We start from the raw sequence: 23295 nt of genomic DNA on the forward strand, positions 1-23295 counted from the left end.
TATGTTTTGCTTTTGTTTTTTTGGGGGGGGGGAGTGTCACATATCTTTCTGGATAAATTGATGGATTACTGAGTTACATTTAGTGATATTGAGAAGGATACCGTTTAATCCAATGACTACTCAAGTGTAACATCCGGTTGGTCCTTCAGAGAAACTCCTTTTACATTCCGCTAAATTTTAGACTCTTGTCAGGAGAGTATTTGAGCAAAAAAAAAAAATATCATTTATTTTAGTCCATGCACAAAGATGGTGTAGGTCTCTGGAGAGAACTTCATTCCCATGCTTTATGCAGCCATTCAAAAGAGAACAATTTGCAAGTCAGTTTTCTTTTGCCCTGCAACCTTTCACATGCAAATCCGGGAGGAAAAGCAACAACAACCAGCCCAGCAGCACCTTTGGTGCAAATCTCTGCACTGGAGTCCTGCCAGCTCTTTACTCATGCACATTCATGGTGAAATAACAAAAACAACCACACGATTTCTCGATCTTGTTTCAAACTGACTGGGAAGTGATTAAAAGGCCCTGCAACTGTAGTTCCACCCATATGTTGTGAATGTGCAGCAGCGGGTTCCTCCTCTGGCCCTGATTAAACATGTTTGCCTTCATGGCTGCAGTCGTCTTGGAGCTGCGTCCATTCACTGAGCCGAGGAGACGGATTCATGGAGGAGGGCCGTGCGCGCAGCTCGCACTCAGCTCACACTGACTTTCCCTCGCCACTGAAATGTAAAACAGGAGGCAGGCAGCAGGTGAAGCGTGAATACGACGCCGGGCCACCGGGAAGCCGCAAGCCACTCTCTCCCTGCGGGCTGACGCACTCAGGCGCTGCGCTCAGAGCGCTGTAGGTTTCTTCCGCACAGGGTCAGGACGCACAGCCGCTCCGGCTCCATGGCGCAGCGCACCGCCCGTCCCGTCCTCGTCCCCGCCGCGCTGCTGCTGCTCGGACTGGCCGCCATCCTGCTGCTCACGATCCCCACAGAGGACGTGCGGGAGCCCCCCGGGTTCATGGTAAGATCCGCTCCCCCTCCACCCACACACCCGCCCGGGTTATTTCGGGGCCGGAGCGCGGTCACTGAACGCGAACACGACAGCGACTGGGCCACTTTTATTCCTCTTCTCACTAGCGCTCCCGATAAATCTCCTCAAGTCCAAATAGGTTCACAAAAATGTAACTTTTATATAGCTCCAGGTGTATTAACAGAAAGTTAATTGGTTTGGCAGTTATTTCTAAGCTTATAATATTCGACCTGGTTAAAAAGTTGGAAAATCTCATGAATTATTGTGATTTTTTTTCAGATGCTATAGTTAAACTAAAATAACAAAGCGAAGATAATAAAGTATAGATTTATTTTTTTTTTTGCTTTAATATTGTCGGTACTCAATCGAAATGTAATGTGTAAATCTAATCTGTATAGTGCATGTAAACTATAGATATCAAAGTATTAAAACAGGGAAAATCAAAAATATGGTCTGAAAGTAAAAAGAAATTGTGAGGAGAAGCAATTACATTTTAAAATAAAATAAAAAATACAGTGTGAGAAATTAAAGTGTTAAGAAAAGAAATGAGGAAAAATACTAAATATCTGTTAGAAAAATAGAACAACCGTAAATGAAAAATATTGTTATTTAAAAAAAAATATATAATGAATATAACCAGCTGTGACTTTATGCATTAATGAAATCCATCACTTCAGCTCGAGCAGCTGTTTTCACCTCAAAAGACCAAATCACAAAGTTCATGAGATGTTGGGAACTAAAATCAACAAAAGTCACTTTTCTGAAGCACCACATTGGTTGATGATTAGGAGTCACATGACAGCCTGAAAACTGGTCACATGACTTACCTATCTTCTTTGCTAAATTTACCACTTTATCAAATGGTCCAATTCTGACAAATAACACCAATTATTAATGTACTTTTTTAATGTGGGGCAGTGTATGCCAATACGAGTCCTGTACGTAATATTTTAGTTGTACTGGTCAAAAGCATGCAGGCATTAAAACCAGGGCCGCGTTTACACAGCGGTGACTTCAAGTGAAATCGATAAACTCTTGTGTTTTGGGTGTTGGTTTACCTGGCAACAGTGTTCCACTGAAAACACAGCTTTTTGGAAACGGCTCCCAAGATGGAACTTAGTGGAAACGCTGCTACGGCCCATCACAGCCGTGGCAAACAGTTCTTCTGCACATGAACAAGCAAGATGTACTATAACAACAATGGCGGCCTCGAGAGTGCCTTAGATGCTGCTCACGCTTTTCAATTTAATGACTGGATATAGTTGATAGTCTCCCCTAAAAGCAACTCAACTTCACTGTCAGTCCATATGAATGTCTGCGTACTCGTTATTTTTAAAGGTTCATAGTATATTGTTCTCTGCTCCCAGGTGTGTGTGATTTTATTACAAAAACCAACTGCGCCAAAATAAAAATTTCCTAAAGCGAAAAGCAAATATGATGCATTTTCTCTTGAAACATTGTCATGTCAACAGAATTGACAACAATTTCCACACAAGAATTTCAATTATTTAAGTATTTATTCATTTTTCATAAGCACATACAGTGTTGAATCCATGGTTAAATTCAATTCTTCAGCAAAGACAATAAGCATTTGGTTTATTCTTTCCTTCAGTGGTGCAGAATTTAAACCGACATGTAAATTCTGAGCTCGAACCATTTGTATGTGATGAAAGCAAAAGCAAAGCGCACCTTTTCTATTTGTTTTCTAATCTTTATACGTCAAACACGTGTCACTTGAGGAAAGAGCTTTTATTTTTTTTAAAAACACATTGTGGTTTGTGTGTTTAACACCTGGTGACGGCGCACTGTTACTCATCCGTCTCGGCACCGGGCGAGGATGATGTGTTATGTGCCTGCAGCAATAAAAAACAGTCATCAGGAAACTTTGTACTCGGGTGACCTCGCGATGAGCTGCACTTCGCTCGTTTTAATGAGGCTTTACTGTGGAGCAGTTTGGCAATGGCGGAGAGATGGCATGAATCCAGAGTAGAAACATTCAATTAGAAGCCTTCCTGCATAATAAATGGGAAAGAAGACGATCTTTTGGCAGGCTGTCGATGAAACTGCGTTACCGTTATGTTTTTATTTTTAAGGGAAAGGAATGATAAGAAAACGGTGTAGGACATCATTAAAACTACACTTGTTGATCACTACCTCCTTCTAGTCCCTCATTTTTGTGTTGCTGCCTGAATATCCCATGGTTCCCTTTTCAAGCACGACACTGCTTCTCTTTCACTCAGTCACAATGTTGGAGACCAGGCATGGTGGGAGGAAAAAGGATTTTTCTTGTGCAGGCGGACAAGTGTGACAGATCCAGTCGTGTATCAAATGGAAGGACAAAAAGCGGCCATTAGAGCCTGTCATGTTTTTGGCTCGTGAGTCCTTACAACTGAGTGCACAGCAGTAATGGGGAGATATTGATAAGGGACATGTCCGCGTCCTGTTTCTCTTCACCTGTCGTGTTCAGTTGAGAAGCCGCGGTGTCTGTGGGTGCCGCGCTGCACTGCGTATGGACCAGTATCGGTTACTGCCAGTGGATTTATGTGTTTGTGTTTGCGTGCTTGTGCTCAGTCTCCGCTTGATGTCAGTCACATGCCTGGTCGCACGGCTTCATTTCACACAGTTACCTTACAGTGAAGCCAAACACTTGGCACTCACACCCACTCTCACCTATATACAAAAGCAAGAGAATTTCAAATGAAAAACATGCACAGTTTCCCAGGTGAATATATTCCCTAGAGCAGTGACTCCCAATGTTTGTCTTGAGGACCCAGTGGAGAGCACAACTGACAGCAACCTAAGTGTTTCTGGACTGCTGCCACAAATTTCCCTGCCATGCCTCATCCGTCCCATGTATTACTATTGCAACAACGCATCATCAGTAGGGTAAAACTAACCTGTCTCACGACGGTCTAATCCCAGCTCACGTTCCCTGTTAGTGGGTGAACAAGCCAACGCTTGGTGAATTCTGCTTCACACTGATGGGAAGACCCGACACTGAAGGATCAAAAGGTGACGTCGCTATAAACGCTTGGCCGCCATAAGCCAGTTATCACTGTGGAAACTTTTCTAACACCTCCTGCTTAAAACCAAAAAAGGCCCCGCTTTCATGGTCTATGTTCATACTGAAAATTGAGATCAGGCGAGCTTTTGTCCTTCTGCTCGACTGAAGACAATGTTTGGGTTTTTCACTTCGTCTCTGGATATTTAGTGGACTGCTGCTGCTTCAGTTTCAAACTTTAATTCTATTTTATTTAATTTTTTTTATCTGATTATCTTTTATCTTTTGTGTTCCTTAATTTTCTTAATATTTTTTTAATATTGTCAGAGTGTGTTATTTTCACTATTGTGTGTTCTTAAGTGTTATTTCTGTTCTTCTAAAAACAGATGTTTCACTGCGCAACATGTACTTAAAGCATTTTACTGCACATTATACGATGTATAATTGTTGCATTGTGATGAATAAAGGACTTGACCAATTCACCAGTTTTTCCATCACGAGAGATGAATTCAGCTCTAAATGCGTCTCCCACTTCAATGAAACCAAATTCTATGATACACTCTTTTTTTTTTTCTTTTTGAGGGATTCGCATTTTGTTTAGGCCGCCATTTTGTCCCCCGCTGCTGACTTTGCAAGCTTTCATTTGTGTATACTAAAGACACTTTTAAATAGTTGTTCAGCATATCTTTAAATGAACATATTTAATGTATATGCTTAAACTTAGTAGTTGTGATATGAATTAATTAAATGCAGACTCGCCTATTTCTAGAATATGATAAATCATTTCACAACTTAAAATCCATAGCGTCGTGCCCCCCTGGTTGGAAATCACTGGAGTACGTCTTATTTTGGTTTTCTTTGATATATGCAAATCTATTCGTGACAAGCAGCGTGCCCTACTCCATGTGTGACGTATTGAGGGATTTCCAAACATCACAAAAAATGAATGTCAGGCTGTACAAATGAACAAATGAAAACAAGAAAAAACACAATTATAATAGATAGATATTGAGAACGGTTCAGTTTATTTGTTTCCCTGTAGGGCAAGTTGTGTTGCAGCGAAGTATAAAACATAAATTACACACATGCATACAAAAACATACATTGCATATAATATTAAAAAGATCCAAGAGGGACGGATGTTGGAGCCAATTGTGTCCAAGTCTTCTCTGTGAAATTGGTGCAAATCTATGTCTAAATATTATTTGAAGTATTCTTGTTTTTGTAGTTTAATTGGTGATTTGAATTGTGTGGATCTCTGCTCCTCCTCGTCAGGCCCTCCTCCTTATAATCAGGAGGAGGTGCAGCTGTGAGTGTGGAAGGAGGGAAGGTAGAGAGTTTTTCTACCGCAGGCACAGGTAGAGGTCTGTAGCAACTATAATTTATGTGAAGTGGTTGTATTATTTAAGAAAGTCAACCACGGAGAGTATTTTTTGTTTGTTTGAATAAATTGTTCATCTTTTATTTGATTGTTAGAAATAATATGTGCTACAGCACACAGTGTTTCTCTAGTCAATATTTGCTATAAAACACACCCTCCTATAGATGAGTGCTATTTCACCAGGAGACTGAACAGAATGATTGTTGACGTGTAAAGCAAAAACAAAGCTGCATTAGATAACCCCCCCCAAATAATTTGCAATCAAAACTGAGGATTGGAAAAAATGTGCACTCCTCCCACTCTCCACTTTCAAAAAATTTCTAAAGCAAATCCCCCAAAATGAATTCTGCTCAATGAACATGATCATCGGAAATTGAAGGTGACTTCAACCAGAGCTTCCCAAGTAAATATGTGGTTAATATTATTAGTAAAGTTTTATGATGACATGAAGAAAGAAGAAATACATCAGGTTCTTGGCACATGAGCCAGGTACATGTAAACAACCTAATCTCTCTCTGCATGCAAGATATAACAAATCCATTCATTTAACTTGAAAGATCGAAGCATCAGTTGTGTTTTCCTGATCAGCACACGCATTTATTTGCCATTTTCCTCCTGCGTTTTGGTATTTGCATGTTTGTGCTTTATCAGTACCTGCAGCTGCAGCTTGAATTCCACCGACTGAAGAGCTTTGGCTTGAAATTGAAAAGTAAGAAGTTCGTGTTTCGGGTGAGTGGGATGGATGAGTCGAGAGAGGGAAATTTGTGGCAGCGGTCCAGAAAGACTTCGGTTGCTGTCAGTTGTGCTCGAAATGTCAGAGTTTGCCCTCAGCACACAAACATCCCTCATAAGCTCTTCATCGCTGCAACATGAAACAACTGTGACATGAGTGCATTTTCTCATTGGTCCTGTTTCATTGTGGTCGATGACTTCACCGTTCAGAAATGAGTGATTTCACCTGTCAGGCCGAATTGTCTCGAACGCAAGAACCGTTGTCCTAAACATGAAAGAGACTTTATTCAAACCACAAAATAGTTTAAAAATTCAAATCTCACTGCAGTTTAAATTAAATTCCCTCGTTGTGTTTTTTTGTATGGGGATTTTTGTTTTTGTAGAATGTTATGTAATGGTGTTCGTTTTTGAGATTCTGTCTCTCAGTCGTGTAACGTTCAGCCCAGAAGGCTTCCCTTTGAAGACCGACATTACCAGTTCACCTGGCAAGCAGCCAGATGTCTTCCAGATGCTAAAATCGAAGTCAGGAAGGTACGACCATAGAATGTCTTTCATGTTCTCCTTGATTAGGAAGCCCAACGGATTCTCTCTCTCCACAGTATGGGATTGTCCTGGATGCCGGATCTTCACACACAGCTTTGTACATCTATAAATGGCCGGCAGACAAGCAGAATGGGACAGGCGTTGTCACCCAGCACAACGAGTGTCACGTGAAGGGTGAGTCTGCAAAACCAAATGTTTCTGCCTGTCAGACGTCATCAAAGTATTCAACACATGTATGTATGCTGTTACACAGTTAGCCCCCTGAAGACCATCACTTCTCTCATATTTTGATATATTTCAGAAAAAGAGAAGCAATAACAAATAAATGATTCATGCTGTAAGAGTCCCTGAAAAAGTTCATTCTGATGTTCAGCCTTGAGCATCAGCAAGTTAACTTTTTTTTTTTTCTCTCTCTTCTCTCAATGTCAATTCAAACAAGCTCTATGGGATTTATTGTGCATTCAGGCAGCTTGGATTTAGAAAAGTTTCCATTTAGAAATATACCACTTGAGTGCCTTCATGCAAAGAACATCAAACATGCAGCATGGGCACATTGTGAAATATGCAGGAAATGACAACGGAATATGACAACATTCAGGAAGACCATTAGGAGCTGGAAGCTACGAGCCACATCTTTTCATATTATGCAGGTTTTTTTTTTCAATTGATATCATTTGACTCAGTTTCCGATCTGCGTTAGGAAAGTTAACTATTATCCTGCTTAGGCGCCAATGTTTTCATGTGAAAATGACAAACTTTAGTAGCGTTTTGGGTGTCTGTTTACACAACAACGGTGCTCGGAGCCACATAAAAATGCGGGAGGAACTTTTTGAAAACGCTTTGACTCTTGTCTTCTACATATTGTGAAAACAGATGGACTATAACACCAATGTTTTCCTCCAGAGTGTCATGGCTCCCAGGCCATTTTCTCCTGAGTAGTTTTATAGAAGATTCACCTGGAATGGCAATCCAACTTGCTCGTCTGTCCATACAACTTTATTCATTTATTCAGAATTATTTTTGGGTGTTACTAGATGTAGCCCTGATATGATCTCAGGCTGTCTGTGGCTGCAGAAACTAAAGCTGAGGAGTGTACAAAGGTCTCCAACAGAAGATCGCAGTGATCAATCAAATCAGAGCAAATCCCTCAAGAAATCACGACACGCCAAAGTTTTTCTTCTCCGACGTGGCCTGATGGAAAGCAGGAGTGACGGGAGTTAATTGCGTGCCAGTGCTTACAATCTAGGTCTTCTTTATTGTTTTGTACCTCGGGTCTGTCCAATAAGAAGTAGAACCTGGCAGACACGCAGAGCAGTCGAAACAGTTCCCGTGGTCGTGTCAGTGTTCATCACTGAAGATCTTGGATTGATAACCTTTTAAGAGGAATAGTCTTCCACAAAGACATTGGAACCTTCAGTGGAATATTTCTTCTCGATGTTACAAACTCGCAGCTGAAGTCAAGTCTGTATTTTAATATCAGCAACATGAATGAGAGCTTTCCAGATGTGGCTCACTTGATAAAGTCTTGAATTCTCCATTTGGTCCCCCGTGTTGCCCGATCCATGTGTCGAGGTATCTTTGCAGAGACACTTGAACCTCATGTCCTCATGTTGAACCCCACCAGTATGAGCACATGGCACGGCAGCCATCACTATATCTGCATGAACGATTATTCTTTGAGACGACCGAAGTGTAAAAGTTTGCTTTATGAGTGATATCCATTTCCCATTAGAGTTCCTCAAAACAAAAAAAAAAAAAGCATTTGTTAGGAGACACAAATATTTCCATGTTGCAAATCTGCTCTCAGATCTCGTAGGAATTTTACATTTTCAGGCATATTCTTCTATTTATTCAAATAGATTTTGCATTAAAGATACTCTAAACTTCATATTTTCAATCAAAAAACACAAGTTTAATTACATTTCCCTTTGTAGCTCTTGGAGAACAGTCCCAAACCTTCTCATTCATGTGTTCGTTCTCGTACCTCCACACTCTCCCACCAAATCCTCACAGGTTAAATATGGACTCATTCTAAAGTTTACAAAAAAAGTTTTCTGTGCTTCTTCTTTTCTTCCACCTTGTCGTCTTCCTCTTTGAGCGTCGAGTGGCTTCTATCGTATTGCTCCACTTCTATACTTGCGTTCGCTGATTCTATTTCGAGCCGTAGCTGGTAATTCTCATTGATCTCTGAAGACGATCCTCACTTCTCCGATTTCTTCAAGATTTTCCTCATGATTATGCCGCCCAATCTGCTGCCGTGCTTTCTGTTCAAGTTTTTCACACTTTCTGACAGCAGTGGGAGTTTTATGGTGATGCTGTGAACAGAGTGGCCTTGTTTCAGCATACAAAGTTACAGCTATACTGCAAATAAAGATCAAACTGTTCAAATCCTTAATTTGAAAACAATAATAGGAATTCAATGACTCTCTTATTTATATCTATTTATTATGAATCTCTTGACATCACAGTATCGACTTTGAAAAATAACCTCGGAGAGTAATTGTAAATGAATTGGAGTCTTCTTGACTCAAATAAACACTGTCATCCGAATGAATATTTCATTTGTATGAAGTTGATAAATGTCACGCAAATGTTCCAATACTTCCATTAATTTTTGCTTTGTCCAAGTTGGATTTAGACCCCATTTAATATTTAATATATTCAAGTGAAAACGCAAAACTTTTGTTGTGCTTTAGGTGTCCGTTTACACGACAACTAGGGATGCACCGATACCCGATACCATCAGCGGGAGCTCTGGGAAAACGTCTCACTCCTTGTTTGGCTCACAAGCACCCTCCTTTTTGCCATGTTTCTGATAGAAAAAATCTTCCTGGTGGAACTTGATAATCATCACTCTTAAATTAAGTGCTATTTCTTTAGTTTTAGCCATTTATTTTACTGTGAAGATTGTGTGACAAATGGATTAAGTTGTATAATTGACCATACATTTAAATATGACAAATAAGGTGCCCAGGTATAGCAAATAACATTTAATTGTGTTGAGTCTAAAACACCAGACGGCAGGATTAATGCATAATTAGAAAATACAGCAACAGGGGGCAGTTTGGGAATAAATGCACTGAGGTGACTGAATAATATTTGATCCATGGACTTTACCTTTTTTCAACATAGTTCGGTGCATTAAGGTTTTTTGGGGGTAAAAACAGTCAAAAACGTGTTCAATTAGGTTGTTTGCTGATAAAGAAAATATGGATCATGCGCCCCAATCAGCAGTAGCTCTATAAAGAAACAAGACATTCAGGAGGTGTTTGAATAATCTTTGGTCTGACTGTAAATAGAAGGAAATAGTTCACCAGTACATCACAGGGCAAATACACAATCGCACACACTTTCATTCACAGCTACGGTCACTTTATTGCTTTATCACTGATCAACCTTAAATGCATGAATTTCAAACTATGGACCCTTGGGAGGAAATCGAGCAGAAGTGCGTAAGGTTGGGCATACCGCTATGCCACTGCATGGTTCACAATGTCAAATGTTTTTAAGATAAAATGTGATCATCGGAGGGATTTTATGTTCTAAGCAACTTTGTACCAGTTTATACCCTCTTTTGAGTCAATACTATATGGGATTGTAGCAATTTTTCAGTCAAGTTCTGATCCAAAAGAGTCCTTCACATCTGACTTGTCTTCAATATTCCTGAAATAAGTCGATTCCTGTTTGAATTGTCGTGACACATCACCGTTATCTATGAAGGTCACCACAGCGAACACGGTTTATCCGTGTACCGCACAACATGATTGTACACGTTCGTAATGCAACGCTCCTGTTTGTCTTTCTTTCTTTGCTGATTCACTCGCTCAGGTGGCGGGATCTCGAGCTACGCGGGCCAACAGGGAGCAGCGGGGCAGAGCTTGGAGGCATGTCTGAACCAGGCAGTGAAGGACATCCCCAAAGACAAACACATGCTCACACCTGTGTACCTGGGAGCCACGGCGGGCATGAGGCTGCTGCAGTGAGTCAGCGTGTCAGCAGGCTGTCTGCACGCCTTCAGTTTGTGTGACTGTCTGTGTGACGTGAGGATAAGACAATCTTTATATAAAGTCAGAACACTAAAACAGTCTAACGTCAGCTTCCCGCCAACATTCATCCAACATATGAACAAAAAGGAATGGAAAGCTGTAGAGAAGTGAAGGCATTGTCTGTATTTTTATTTATTTTTTGTCATGTTTGAGAGGTTATACAAGCTTAATCATGCTTTCAGAGGAAACATTACATGTGATCCTGAAATGAGACTGTAAAAGATCTTTGGATCGAGACAGAGGAGACAAGCTATCAAAGAGACGGAGAAGGGGTCATCAAACAGATGGAAAATTATCGACAAAAATTATTATTATTGCCGACAAAACACCAATTGCGTAGGTGGCATAAGAGAGAGCATGTAAAAAGATATGAGGGCAATATTTTATTAAAAATGGAGGCTTCAATTAAAAGTGAGTCTATAAAAGTGGGTTTTTAAAAAGAGATTTAAAAGAAGTCACTGATTCTGCAATAAGCACTAAGAAAACCAAAACAAGAGTCCAGACATCATTATAAACACGTCCGTCAATCTATTTCAAATTTTTTATTAATTTTAAAAGTTCCCTCTCAAAAAACTTGTCTGTTTTTCCCTGGACCACCACAAGTTCATGCAAGTTGCCGATCTCAGCAATTGCCAAATCGTATTGTATTGAGACCGGTTCAAGGACAGCCGTTGTCATGGTCGCACTCCCAAAGACAGCCTGCGATAAAATTCTGACAGTGTCAGATATTTGGGATGATCGTGACTGCGACCTGCAATCTGTTTGTTAAGTTTACATGGAATGTGTTTTGCTGAAAAATGAAAGACAACAGTAAAAGCTAACGAAAATGCTAGGAGATGCAAACAAGTACATACGTCAAGCTGCTCTTTCCAAACCATGACCCCGTCCGTATTCTGCCCCTTCTCCTTTTTTTTTTTTAAGGATTTCTCTCCAAACACTTCATCTTAAGCTGCGATTCAGCTCACGTTTTCATCGTGCAATCTGCACACAGCAAACTTCATGTCGTGGCCTAAAGCTTATTAGATTTGTGTCATATGCAGTGGCAAGCTGTGAACTTATGAGATCATTAAAATCACACAGTCTCCAGGAGCCGTTAGGGGACAGTGTGAGGCGAGACATAGCGATAGTGGACAAATTGTTTGCTCAAGTGAGGTTTCCCACTGCGCCTCATGAGGGAGGGGGTTTGATCCTGTGGGGGAGGCTTTGTCACACTGTTGGCTATTTGGGTCATTTGGCTGACATCTGATTTAGTTGGTTTTACAACAGAACGCCGAGCGAAAACACTCGCCCCACACTCTGCAAGAAGTAGCCGTCAGACGACCTGACCTGGACCTGGACCCGGGCCTGGGCCTGGGCCCGGGCCTGGTATCCACTGTAGCCTGAAGTGAACTCAAGTGAGACACTTTGGCACTAGTTGTCAAGGAAAAGAAGCTTGGCTGCTCATCCTTCACTTGGACCTCGTAAAGATGGGTTCAAGTCTGTTCGATGCAAGTGAAGTTGCTATGAAAGAAAAGATTATTTACTCGCTTTATCCCAAATTGAATCGTACCATTTAGTTTGACATTTTAGGAATCTCTTGATAGAAGTTAAACCAATAGCTCAGTTCCAGTTAGACCCCATTTACACGGCAACGTTTTCAAGTGAAAACGCAAAACTTTCAGGGGGCTGTTTACACGACAACGGTGGTCAGAGCCACTTTTTGAAAACGGCTCCCGCCATAGTAAGAAGTTCTTCTGCACATGTAGGAGTAGATGGACAATAACAATGTTTGCCTCCAGAGTGTCATGACTCCCAGTCCCTATTCTCACACACATCAGTTTGTGAGCAATGACCAACCTTCATTTAAGATCTTCTGTATTTTCTCTATGTCTTGTGTGAGTTTGTGTTGAGTTCGTGATATTATGTTTGTCTTGTTATGGATCCACTGGAATAGCATTTTAAAGTTTTTAAGTTGTCTGTAAATCATTCAAAACTACATCAGAATTTCTTATAGCAGAATATTCACTGAGCTAACAACAACGAGCAAATAGCCTAAAAACATGAATAGATTTTTCTTTTTTATTTGAATTTTACATTTTTAAACAGTCAAATTCTAAAATAAATCCGAGTGGCCCCAACATCACCATGACCCATCTTATTTGAATTCATTTTCTCAGTCCGACTAGAAACCAGCAGCACACTACTTACAATCAACTATCTAAACATCAGATATAAATCCCAATGATTACATCATGTTGATGTGAAGAACTCCTCTCTCATTTTAGTTTAGTACATATGCAATTTCAAATTATAATATTTAAAATGCTTGAATGTTTTTCTCATTTGACAAGTGTAAGCATGAATGGTTGTTGTATTATTAAACTACACTATTACAGGAAGTTAAGACTAGGGATGGGAATTGAAAACCTGTTCTAGTGGAGAACCGGTTCCTATTGTTTCAGTTCCTTGGAATCATTTGCCAAATTTGCAAACAATGCTCTTATCAACACCAGAGGGTGCAAATTATGTCACCATGCACCTTGCGCAGCCTACCAATATGCAGAAACATTTGCACACACGGCATGCCATAATTTAAATGAGTGTCACGTTTTCAATCCACTCCGGAGTGAATCTCAACTCAGCAGCAGCAACATTAACATGTCCTCTGCTGCAAATACTGTAGTTTTATTCTCCAATTGAGAATTGATAAAGAAGTCAATCGTGAAGCAGAATCGAAAATGGAATCAGAAAAATCATATTATTTCCCATCCCTAGTTAAAACTTTAAATAATCACTAGTACCTGGTGAACTACAACCATTACGCCTATTGTAATGTCTGTTGTTGTGAGGAACAGATCTGGGGCCGAGTCATTTATAAAGCTTGCATACGCACAAAACCAGGTCCTGAAAGATGCATCCGCCCCTTCCCATGCAAAGTTTGTGATCTAAAAAAATAAAGTTTGCGGGAGAATGTGCGTACCGGTACGCAAACTCTGAACCTGGCGCACGGGCATTTTGGAGATGGGGAACCTGGCAGCGTTGATTGTGAGGCGGTGAATTGAAGCCAGATTCATTTCATACATTTATTATCTTCAAATATCAGAGTTATAGATCCACGTCATTTTAAACCGCCAAACCGCAGTGTTCTCGATGTTTCTTTAGTGGAACATTACTACTGAATCAGCAGCACAATGTTCATATGTCAAACTTTCATCTTCAAATGATACAGAGCGGTGGCTGAAACTGATTGATTATCAACTGTGACAAAGTGTGTAACGGTCTGTCTAATTTCAGAGTAAGCGCATAAATGGCTCGGTGACAGTCGTGCGTAAAGCCGCAATGTGGATGCGCCGGTGTTGTGCAAAAACTGATGCCGTTCACAGGAGCGGACACTGACTGGCTGTCACCAGCCGCTGGGGACGTCTGTTCTGTTGCAGCTGCTTTTATTGGGATTTACAGCTGTAACGTAGAAATATACTAAACTGTATGTACACGGTTACAACTAAAGTGAGTCTCAGGGAAAGTCTCAGGCAAAAAAAAACTGCAATTGAGATGATTTACCAATGGGTTACATGTAGTCCACTGAGCCTTTTCACAGTCCCTGTTCAAATATCTAATTCATACATTAAATAAACAGATAAAACTGAACTTTATCGGTCTGCTGTGTCTCCACCAAAATGTGTCCTTCCCTCTCCGACAATCTGACACACCCTGGCCGTCACAACCATGGGGGCTGTTTTGGTGTCCAGCATGATGTCACTCTCCTCTGGCCTCCACCTTCACATCAGATTCTTCTTCTCCACTTCTGCAGTAACAGATCCCTCAGTGACTCTCACACTATTTCCAGCGGTGACGACTCGCCGCCGATCGCTTGTTTTTCTTTTATTCGTGATTCCACTACTGTGACACCAAATAATATCATCTCCTGACCTCCACTTCCTCACATGACTATTTCTCTCTCAGTAAAATCCCTTTTCTTCGTATTTTCTGTCAGGATTTAGTGTCAAATGCCGGGGATCAACAGGCTGAATGAGATGCAATAATATTGACGAGGTACTTTGCATTGACCATTTCTGGAAGAAAGTGGGCGTCAAAATGTAATTGACAGCTTCTGTTTCTATTTCAGAAATGAACTCATTCAAACTGATGCAACCTGGTGCCTTCGGTCTTGCACATACAGCCCATTTTTTTCCCTCATAAAGCGTTCAAATAAATTTTGAACTTTAAAGATTGTTAATAGCCTTAAAGAAATCTTGGACGTTTGGTGAAAAAAACCGTTTTTAATTAGAAAAATAGCATAGTTTTGTGTGAGAAAGTAATTAAGCCTGTAAATTGTAAGAGGCTCTTAAATTCTTTTTTCTTTCTTTCAGCATTTCCAGCCCGACGCAATCTAATCAGATCCTGGAGGAAGTCGGTCACAAAATTCAGTCTTACCCTTTCAGCTACCGGGGGGCAGCGATACTGAGCGGTCAAGAAGAGGGAGCGTATGGCTGGGTCACCGTCAACTATCTCTTGGAGAACTTCATCAAGGTATCTAAACTTTGAAGAAGGTTTTAAATATTTCCATTCTATGCTTTGGGATGTGATTTTGGTTTTTCTGTCTTCAGATAAGAGTGGTAGTGCATTGGGGGAGACATAGACCTCATTCATGATTACGTCGTATCATCCTGCACCATGGGATTGTCTGTGGTATGGGTACTGATGACGGCAGACGCGTTGCTAAGATTATAGCCGTGTTGTGAAAGGGACAGTTTTGCCCATGCCTGTGATAAAAGACAACAGTTATGAAGATCTACGGCAATATATACGTATATTGCTGTGGCTTTAGGAGAGTCGAAGGAGTTGCATGTCACTCTTGTGAGATGGTATTTATAGACACATACACGGCAGCGAGTACCACAGGGTATCCCACAAATTCATCGCGGTGGTATTGTGCAACGTCATCGTGAATATGGTCTATTTCTATTGGGGAATTGTAGGCAGCTCACACAGAAGCTATTTAGATATACATTACTGCCCAAAAGGTGTATGTGGAAGGGTTTATTGTAGGGATGCACCAATATCACTATATTAAAGGACGAGGACGAGTACGAGTACAAGCATTAACCTTCAGCTGCTCGCCGATACTGAGTAACGATTCAAGTACGTATTAAATGCCACAAATCCTAATTCATCCTCCATATGCAAATAATATGTGGCGACTATGCATTGATGTGAACCACCTCTACACAACCTCTGTGTCGACGCCACCTACAGCTCACAGTATGCATAGAGCAGTGGTTTGTGTCTATCTAGCATGTAGCATTGCTGGTATGTGAGCCCTGAAACTCTTTACCATGTAGCATGTGGTACAGCCCAGAGTTACATACTGAGCAGTTAAACTCTGCAGAGTAGTACTACAGGACAGTCTAGACAGAAAATACTTTGCTTTCAAACTTCAGTCGATATCTCTGCAGATGTCCGCAGCTGTCTTTTAGACAATGGCATGATGCTCTTTCTGAAATCTGTATTATCATCTAACAACAATACATTTCCATCATGAAGAAAATCTTATCAATTTTCATTTGAACATCATCAGTGGGCTACGAAGGGGGGCAGAACTTCCAAAGAGAACCTGTAAATAATTGTACTTGTTGCTCTTTATTGTTTTGTTGCAGTATGGTTTTGTGGGCCACTGGTTAAGCTCCAGCAGACCCACAGTGGGGGCGCTTGACTTTGGTGGGGCGTCCACCCAGATAACATTTGTCACTCAGGAGAAGGTTGAAGATGAGCGTGACATGATGAAGCTGCGCCTTTACGGTCAGGAGTACTCGCTGTACACACACAGCTTCCTGTGCTATGGACAGGACCAGTTTCTCAAGAGACTGTTGGCTCATATCCTGAAGGTAGATTCACATGGTGTTATCATTCTTATTGCAAAATAAAACCTCATCTACACTCCATCTGTTTTCAGGAGATTGTTTCAGATTTCTAAGTGCTGCACTTCTCTTCTTCAGATTTCTATGTTTAAATTTAAATTCTCATTGAACAAGTTGCAGAAAAATGTGTGAGAGTCAGAGAGACGGCTTTCCAGGCATGATTTCCTTAGCTCGTCTTCCCAAAATATATTCCACAGTTTCTTGGCCACCATAGCTTCTCTCACACAACAACGTTCCAAGTGAAATTACATTGTTTTTGCATTTTCGCAGTTTCAGAAAAGTTTTGCCTTTATGCAGCATTTCGCAAACAAAGTGCATTCACTGAGAAATGGCAAAAACGCTGAAAATGATGTAGTTCTCATGCCAGGCCATGAGTTGATGCTGTTGTTTGTTTTTGTAATGAAACCTCACACACACTCAGATGCGCACAGAGAACAGTACGCTTTAATCATCAACTATGGCGAGTACACCGACATTGGTATGGACAGACAACTAAATTGGATTGTTATTTTGGCGACTCTCAACCAGAAAACTATCAAGTCCCAGGAGAATGTGGTCTGGGAGTCATGAAACTCTGGAAGCCGCCATTGTTGTTATTGTCCATTTACTCGCACATGTGCAGAAGAACTATTTACAACACAGTCTACTGCTCAACAATTCAAGAAAGTTGCGTTTTCCCCCGTTTCCACAGAGACAAAGTCAGAGCATTTTCAAAAAGTGGCATCTTCAGTGGCTCCAACCATCGTTATCTTGTAAACGGGCCCCCAAAATGCAACAGAAGTTTTATGTTTTCACTTGAAGCGTTCGTTTGAATGGTCGTGTAAATGGGCCCTTTATCTGCAACATTACTGCCAGATGTACCTAAAGCCTGCACACTGATCCTTTATAGGAAATAACATTGGAGCTGCAACTTGTTTTTTCAAAGATTTTGTTTTTTTGAAGCTGAAATAATCATATGGCACATTCTAATGGATAATAAAATAATATCCATGCAACCTTCTGGCATGTTACTGAAGTTTTTTTTAAAAAAAAAAAAACATGCTCATCCATGTGGTACTCCATATTTAATAAACACACTCGGTAAACTCAGTCATTTATATACTTGTATACATGTAATATTAGAATAAAAAGTTTCACAATCCTAATAATTATGTGGCGTTACATTCCTTCTCTCTCTCTCTCTCTATTTCGTTTCAGTCTCAGGATTACCCAGAAACTGTCACCCACCCTTGTTACCCTGCAGACCACAGAAGGGTATTAAAGCTGAACAATATATTTAACTCCCCGTGCACAGAGGCGTCGAAACCCAGCTCCTACAACCCTCAAGCCTCTCTGACGATACAAGGCAGTGGACACTATGAACACTGTCTGGGTAACGTGTCTGAGCTCTTCGTCTTCGGCAGCTGCTCCTACTCCCAGTGCTCCTTAGACAAAGTCTTCCAACCCAACGTCACCGGCAGCTTCATGGTAAGCTTCACGCAATAGATGTTTCCTTTATTTGAATCTGCTAGAGGAGCCAACAATACACTTAAGATAACAGAGTGCATTAAATTCATGGAGTGAGTTTAGAATCGTACTTTTAGCTTTTCATTATTTAGAGTCATGCTGGTCATTTTCAGTCTTCAATCCTCCTGTCACTGCCATTTAGTTGCTTTTTCTTGTGGTCCTCACTCACAGTACTCTTTATCTGATTTGCATGAGACTTTGAGTGATTTGACACCAGCCTCAGCATCCTATTAACTGCTGCTGGGCCTGGAATGTGATGGACTTATAAGAAATTACAATATAAAGACATTGATTGCAAGGTTGTTTTTTTTTTTATCTCCTGTTGTGTATGCCAACATGAAAAATAGAATCCCTGTGATTTGGCACCAGCCTCATCACTTCTATTGTGCCTAGAATATTTTGTGCATGAAGCAGATCTAGCCATAGAGATGACAAGCTGCCTTCAGGTTTTGTCTTTTTTCCAACAAAAAGTACCGAACACTTGTAATTTGTCACCTGCCTCATTGTCCATTTAGGTGCTATTGGACATGAAATGTGCTCCGCTTGTCACAAATGACCATATATATATATACACGCAAACATAACAATCAGCCTCTGTATGGTCTGGTAAAACAAAGCACTGCATATATGTAATTTGACTTCAGCCTCGATCACCATTTTGGTGGTATTGAATCAGAATTGTGTTGTATATGTAACAAAATGTCACGTAACCTAGAAAAAATTTAGCTTTTTAAAATGAGCTTATTATTTAACTCAAACCAAAATATACTAAATTTCAGAAAACACTAATTTCCTATAAACAACTTTGCTTACATTTTGTTCACAATCTTAATGTCATTTTGGTGAATAAATAGATAACGTTTAGTTGAGACTGGAAACAGGTGATCAGCTAACTTGGATAGGATTAAACCCTAATAGAGCTTTATAAGAAGCACAGAGTTGTCAGTACATAATTAAATTCTAAAAACACGACAAATTACAGTTTTTAAAGCGCCGGCATCTCTCTAATGTCTTGACTGGAGTCAGTTGCCAGGCAACCAGCGAGGTTACTGTTCCCAGCTGAGAAATAATCTTCCACTGAAGCCCCGGTAGACTTCTCCGATTTTAAAAATATATGCAAGTACATGTATTATGAACAAGAGTATCCAAATAAAATGAATGAGCTATTCAACCATGTAAGTTAAGGAAACTGCACGTCGAGGGTGGTGTTTAGACCCAACGCACCACCAGGATTTGTATTAATTCATAATTGCAATGCCTTCACATGCAAGTGAACTTGTATTGTCCAAATGGATGAAGTAGGAAGGAATACTATATTGTAAAGTTTATCTGATTTTACTATCATAATAAATTATATTGCTTTGATATCTGCAAAGCTGATGGCTGCACACACAAAAAGGCAACTCCCAGAGGCAACACACAGGAGGAGGTAGAATCACTAGATTAATGGGGCGGAAAGGAGAGGAGATTGAAAAGTGTGTACCTCCACTACTGTTTAGCATGATTGTTTAAAATCATTGAAGGAAGATTGTATTCTCTTTTCTTTCGGATATGTATGTCATTATGGACTGTATGAACTATGAAAGAAAAAAGAACATGTTCTTAGTTTTATTGTGGACACTGTCCATGACCATTTGTTGGATCACTTCAAAATTATATGGACCTCCAGGTAAATCATTCATTACCAGTACCTCATGCCAATGGCTCCATACCTGGGTGGGGTCATGGACAGATCAGAGAACAACTTGCTCTGAAGTTGTCATAATTAGATTTTACATGTCAATAAAATCCTAACACACTTTCTGTAAACTACGAGAGCAGATCTGGGAAACTGACCAGAGCTCCTGCTTTTGTAAGTGAGATATGCGCCTGCCAGTGTTAAGCTTCACTACAATCTTCTTCAGATAAACGCAAAGAAACCTTCAATACTGTTGGTGTGTTGCTCTAAACTCAGGAGTGGTAAACTTCAGGCCCGTGGCCCAAAACTGGCCCGCAAGAAGCTCTAATCCGGCCCGCCAAACCACCAAACAAACACATTTTTTAAACAAATTTCTTAAGAGTAGTGGCAACAACATTGAGATCTGAGCCGAGATATCAGTGATGCTGCTATGAAAACTATGAAAGAATGCAACAGCTATAGATGTTTTTGGGACATTTCATTGTATTAAGTTCCAGGTTTCCTTAAATTGGCATCATGTTGAGATTGTAGTCATTTTCTGTAGTAATTGTTAAGTTTTGTAAAATTATAGACTTTTTTTCACATTTGCTCTGTTGCCGCAATAATTGAAAAGTTTAAAAGTTAAAGGTTAATGTGGCACTATTCTACTGGTCCGGCCCACTTGAGATGACATTGGGTTGTATGTGGCCCCTGAACTAAAATGTGTTTGACACTCCTCCCCTAAATAATTGACTGTGTGTAAAGTGTTCCGGAGAAATGTAGTGTTTTATCCTTTTCTGTGTTACCAGGCGTTCTCTGCATACTATTACATCCACTCCTTCCTGAAGCAAGTCACTGGGATCACCGCGCGCACTCCAGACCAGCTGGAGGAGGCGGTCAAATCTGTGTGTGGCAAGACTTTCAAACAAGTGAGTTCAAGTTTTATGTTTGCATCTTCACGTATTATTATTATCCAGTTCAAGTGGCCCATTCCAGATTTGGGTCCCGTTTACACAACAACTTTTCAAGTGAAAATGCATAATTTTTGTTTTAGACAAGTTTCTCGTTAAGAGAGCATCGTTTTGAAAACAATGCAATTTCCATGTAGGGCCACAAGTGGGTGCTGTTGTTTGTTTTTGTCATGAAACCACACACAAGTGGGCAGAGAACAATATGATATAAGCATTAATCATTTGTATTGACAGATGACATAGTTGGATTGTTATTACAGGTGAATGTCAACTATAAAACTACCAAGTCCCAGGAGAATATGGACTGGAAGTCGTGACACTTTGGAGGCAAATATTGTTTTTTATTGTCCCTCTACTCGTGCAAGTGCAGCTATTTACTAGGACCGTGATGCCCATGCGCAGTAGCAGCGTTTTCAAAAAGTTTAATTTTCATGGCTCCAAGCATCATTGTGGTGTGAACAAACTCCCAAAACACTATGAATGTTTTCCACTTGAAAACGTCGTCCAAAAGAGGGCTTCATTTCATACACATTTTGCCTTTTGTCTCAGATGTCGATTCTTGCTCCGGAGCAAAAGTCACGCCTGCAGGATTACTGCGCCTCCTCCGTGTTTCTTAAGGTTCTCACCTTAAGAGGTTACGGCTTCGACAATACGTCGTTCCCACGTATCTCCTTCCAGAAGAAGGTAACAGCTTCATCATAACATTGAGAGCAACAACAAAACATGTAAATACATTGACATTGATTGAATATTGGTGGTGATCCTGCAGGCGGGGGACACCTCGGTGGGCTGGGCTCTCGGCTACATGCTGAGTTTGAGCAGTCTGCTGCCGGCGGAGACGGTCGCACTGAGGAAGGCCTTGACCCCGGCAGCATGGGGAGCCCTCATCTCTCTGTTCGTGCTGCTCCTCGTGGCCGTCCTGGTCTTCATCCTACTCCGAGCGCGAGACTGGAGGAAAAAAGGAGGTGGCGAGGGCCCCATTTAGGTGCTACAGCAACATACAGTGCAGTGAGAAAACGGCAGTGGAGCGTTTCTGTCTGATTTGACTCTGTGCTCCAACACCCTAAACAATGTTTTAGTTGTGTACAGATTGTATGTATTGTTTAAATGATGTAAACATACTTGAATTAAAGCTAAATATGTCAGTGCTTTAAAGCTACTCTGTATTTTAAAGTGAATCCTTATTCTTGTGGGCTTATTTATGATAGGATTATCCTCTCCTACAAAAAAACAATTGTCAATATTTAAAATCCTTGATTGGTGCAGTGTTTAGCACCATCGCCCCATATAATGAATATCTCTGGTTCCATTCTGGGCTTGGAGGCGTTTCTGTGTGGACTTTGCATGACCTGGATGAGTTTTCTCAGGGTACTCCAGCTCAAAGTCACAGTACGTGTGTGTATTGTGGTTATTTTGTGATTGTAATAAGTGTGATTGTGTTTCTCCTGTGATGGACCTGTGACCTGTCCCGGATGTACCCTGCCTCTACTCAGAGTTAAGCCAGATTGGCTTCAGCCCAATGAGACCTAATCTGGACAAATCGAATATAAAAGAAGGATGCAGTGGGGACATTTTTTTAATTTCAGTTAACAATACTACATCATGATTGTTTGCATTCTGAGACCATGACATGCCCATTGCCATCCTAACCGCAAAAATGTCTCATTCATTTATTACAGTTCACACTGATCCATATCAAGAAGCTACAATGATACACTGAGCAGGATTGGTCAGTCATTATTAATTAAAGGTGAAAATGATTCAAGTAATCCTGGCTTTCCAGTCTTGTGGCTTACTTCTCTGTGACTGACTTTGCTAAACGTTGACTCCCGTTCAGATTGCATTAGCTTTTGAACTAAAGGGAACCTTAAAGTTCTACATGTGACCTTTTGCAGACTGAAACTTGAAAGGTTAACTAATAGGAAAATGCTTGCAGACCTGCATATGTGTCATAACCACTCCTCATACATTTGACCCCATGAAGAAAGACTTCAATTTTATCGCATTTGCTGAGTCAGTGAAGTTATTGCCTTCTTTATGAAGATGACTGCCAAATGAAGCTCAATTTAGCGCTTTAACCTCAATCTTTTTTTCACCAAAAGGTGATAAAGCACCAAGAGTTACCAAGAATTACTAAAACAAAGGAAAAATATGAATAAATGATGTGGTGTGTGGGGTATCTTACAGTGGAAGATAATCTTAGCATAAAAAGGCTACAGGTCTATCTTGTCTGGATTATTTTGTTAAAGCGCTGGAGCACAGAGTCAACAAAATAAAGTCTCACTGACCAAATATTGTCTGACTGCTTGTAGTGTTAGATCCTAGCGTCCTCTGCTGGCTGTGTTTTATAGTACAGAAAAAGCTTGAATGTATTTTTCTTTCTTTTTTTACTCTTGAACGGTAACTTTAAATCAACTTTTGTTTGTATGGAATGTATATATATATATATATATATATATATATATATATATAGATATTGAAAGTATTTTGATGCAGTGTCACAGTAGACTGAAAAACACTGTGGAAGTCATTTTACTTGAATTCAAT

At 40.4% G+C, this 23295-nt stretch overlaps 1 protein-coding gene across 1 annotated transcript; it reads left to right on the forward strand.

Moving 5' to 3' along the window:
- Positions 1 to 442: 442 nt before the first annotated feature.
- Positions 443 to 23037, forward strand: entpd2b (ectonucleoside triphosphate diphosphohydrolase 2b). Its single transcript, XM_080476815.1, has 9 exons — positions 443 to 1005; positions 6728 to 6845; positions 10500 to 10650; positions 15067 to 15226; positions 16354 to 16581; positions 17812 to 18081; positions 20587 to 20706; positions 21298 to 21432; positions 21518 to 23037. Exons 1-9 carry the CDS (start codon positions 886 to 888, stop codon positions 21731 to 21733), a joined length of 1518 nt encoding a protein of 505 aa, XP_080332941.1. The 5' UTR covers positions 443 to 885; the 3' UTR covers positions 21734 to 23037.
- Positions 23038 to 23295: the final 258 nt, after the last annotated feature.

This window comes from Lipophrys pholis (assembly GCF_963383615.2).
Source record: "Lipophrys pholis genome assembly, chromosome: 12".
NCBI lineage: Eukaryota > Metazoa > Chordata > Actinopteri > Blenniiformes > Blenniidae > Lipophrys > Lipophrys pholis.

Excerpts from the sequence above, each read along its gene's own strand:
- entpd2b (XM_080476815.1), top strand. The coding sequence starts at position 886 with ATGGCGCAGCGCACCGCCCGTCCCGTCCTCGTCCCCGCCGCGCTGCTG. Across the intron at positions 1,006-6,727 it reads GGGAGCCCCCCGGGTTCATG|TATGGGATTGTCCTGGATGC; the intron begins GTAAGATCCGCT and ends CTCTCTCCACAG. Across the intron at positions 16,582-17,811 it reads TGTTGGCTCATATCCTGAAG|TCTCAGGATTACCCAGAAAC; the intron begins GTAGATTCACAT and ends ATTTCGTTTCAG.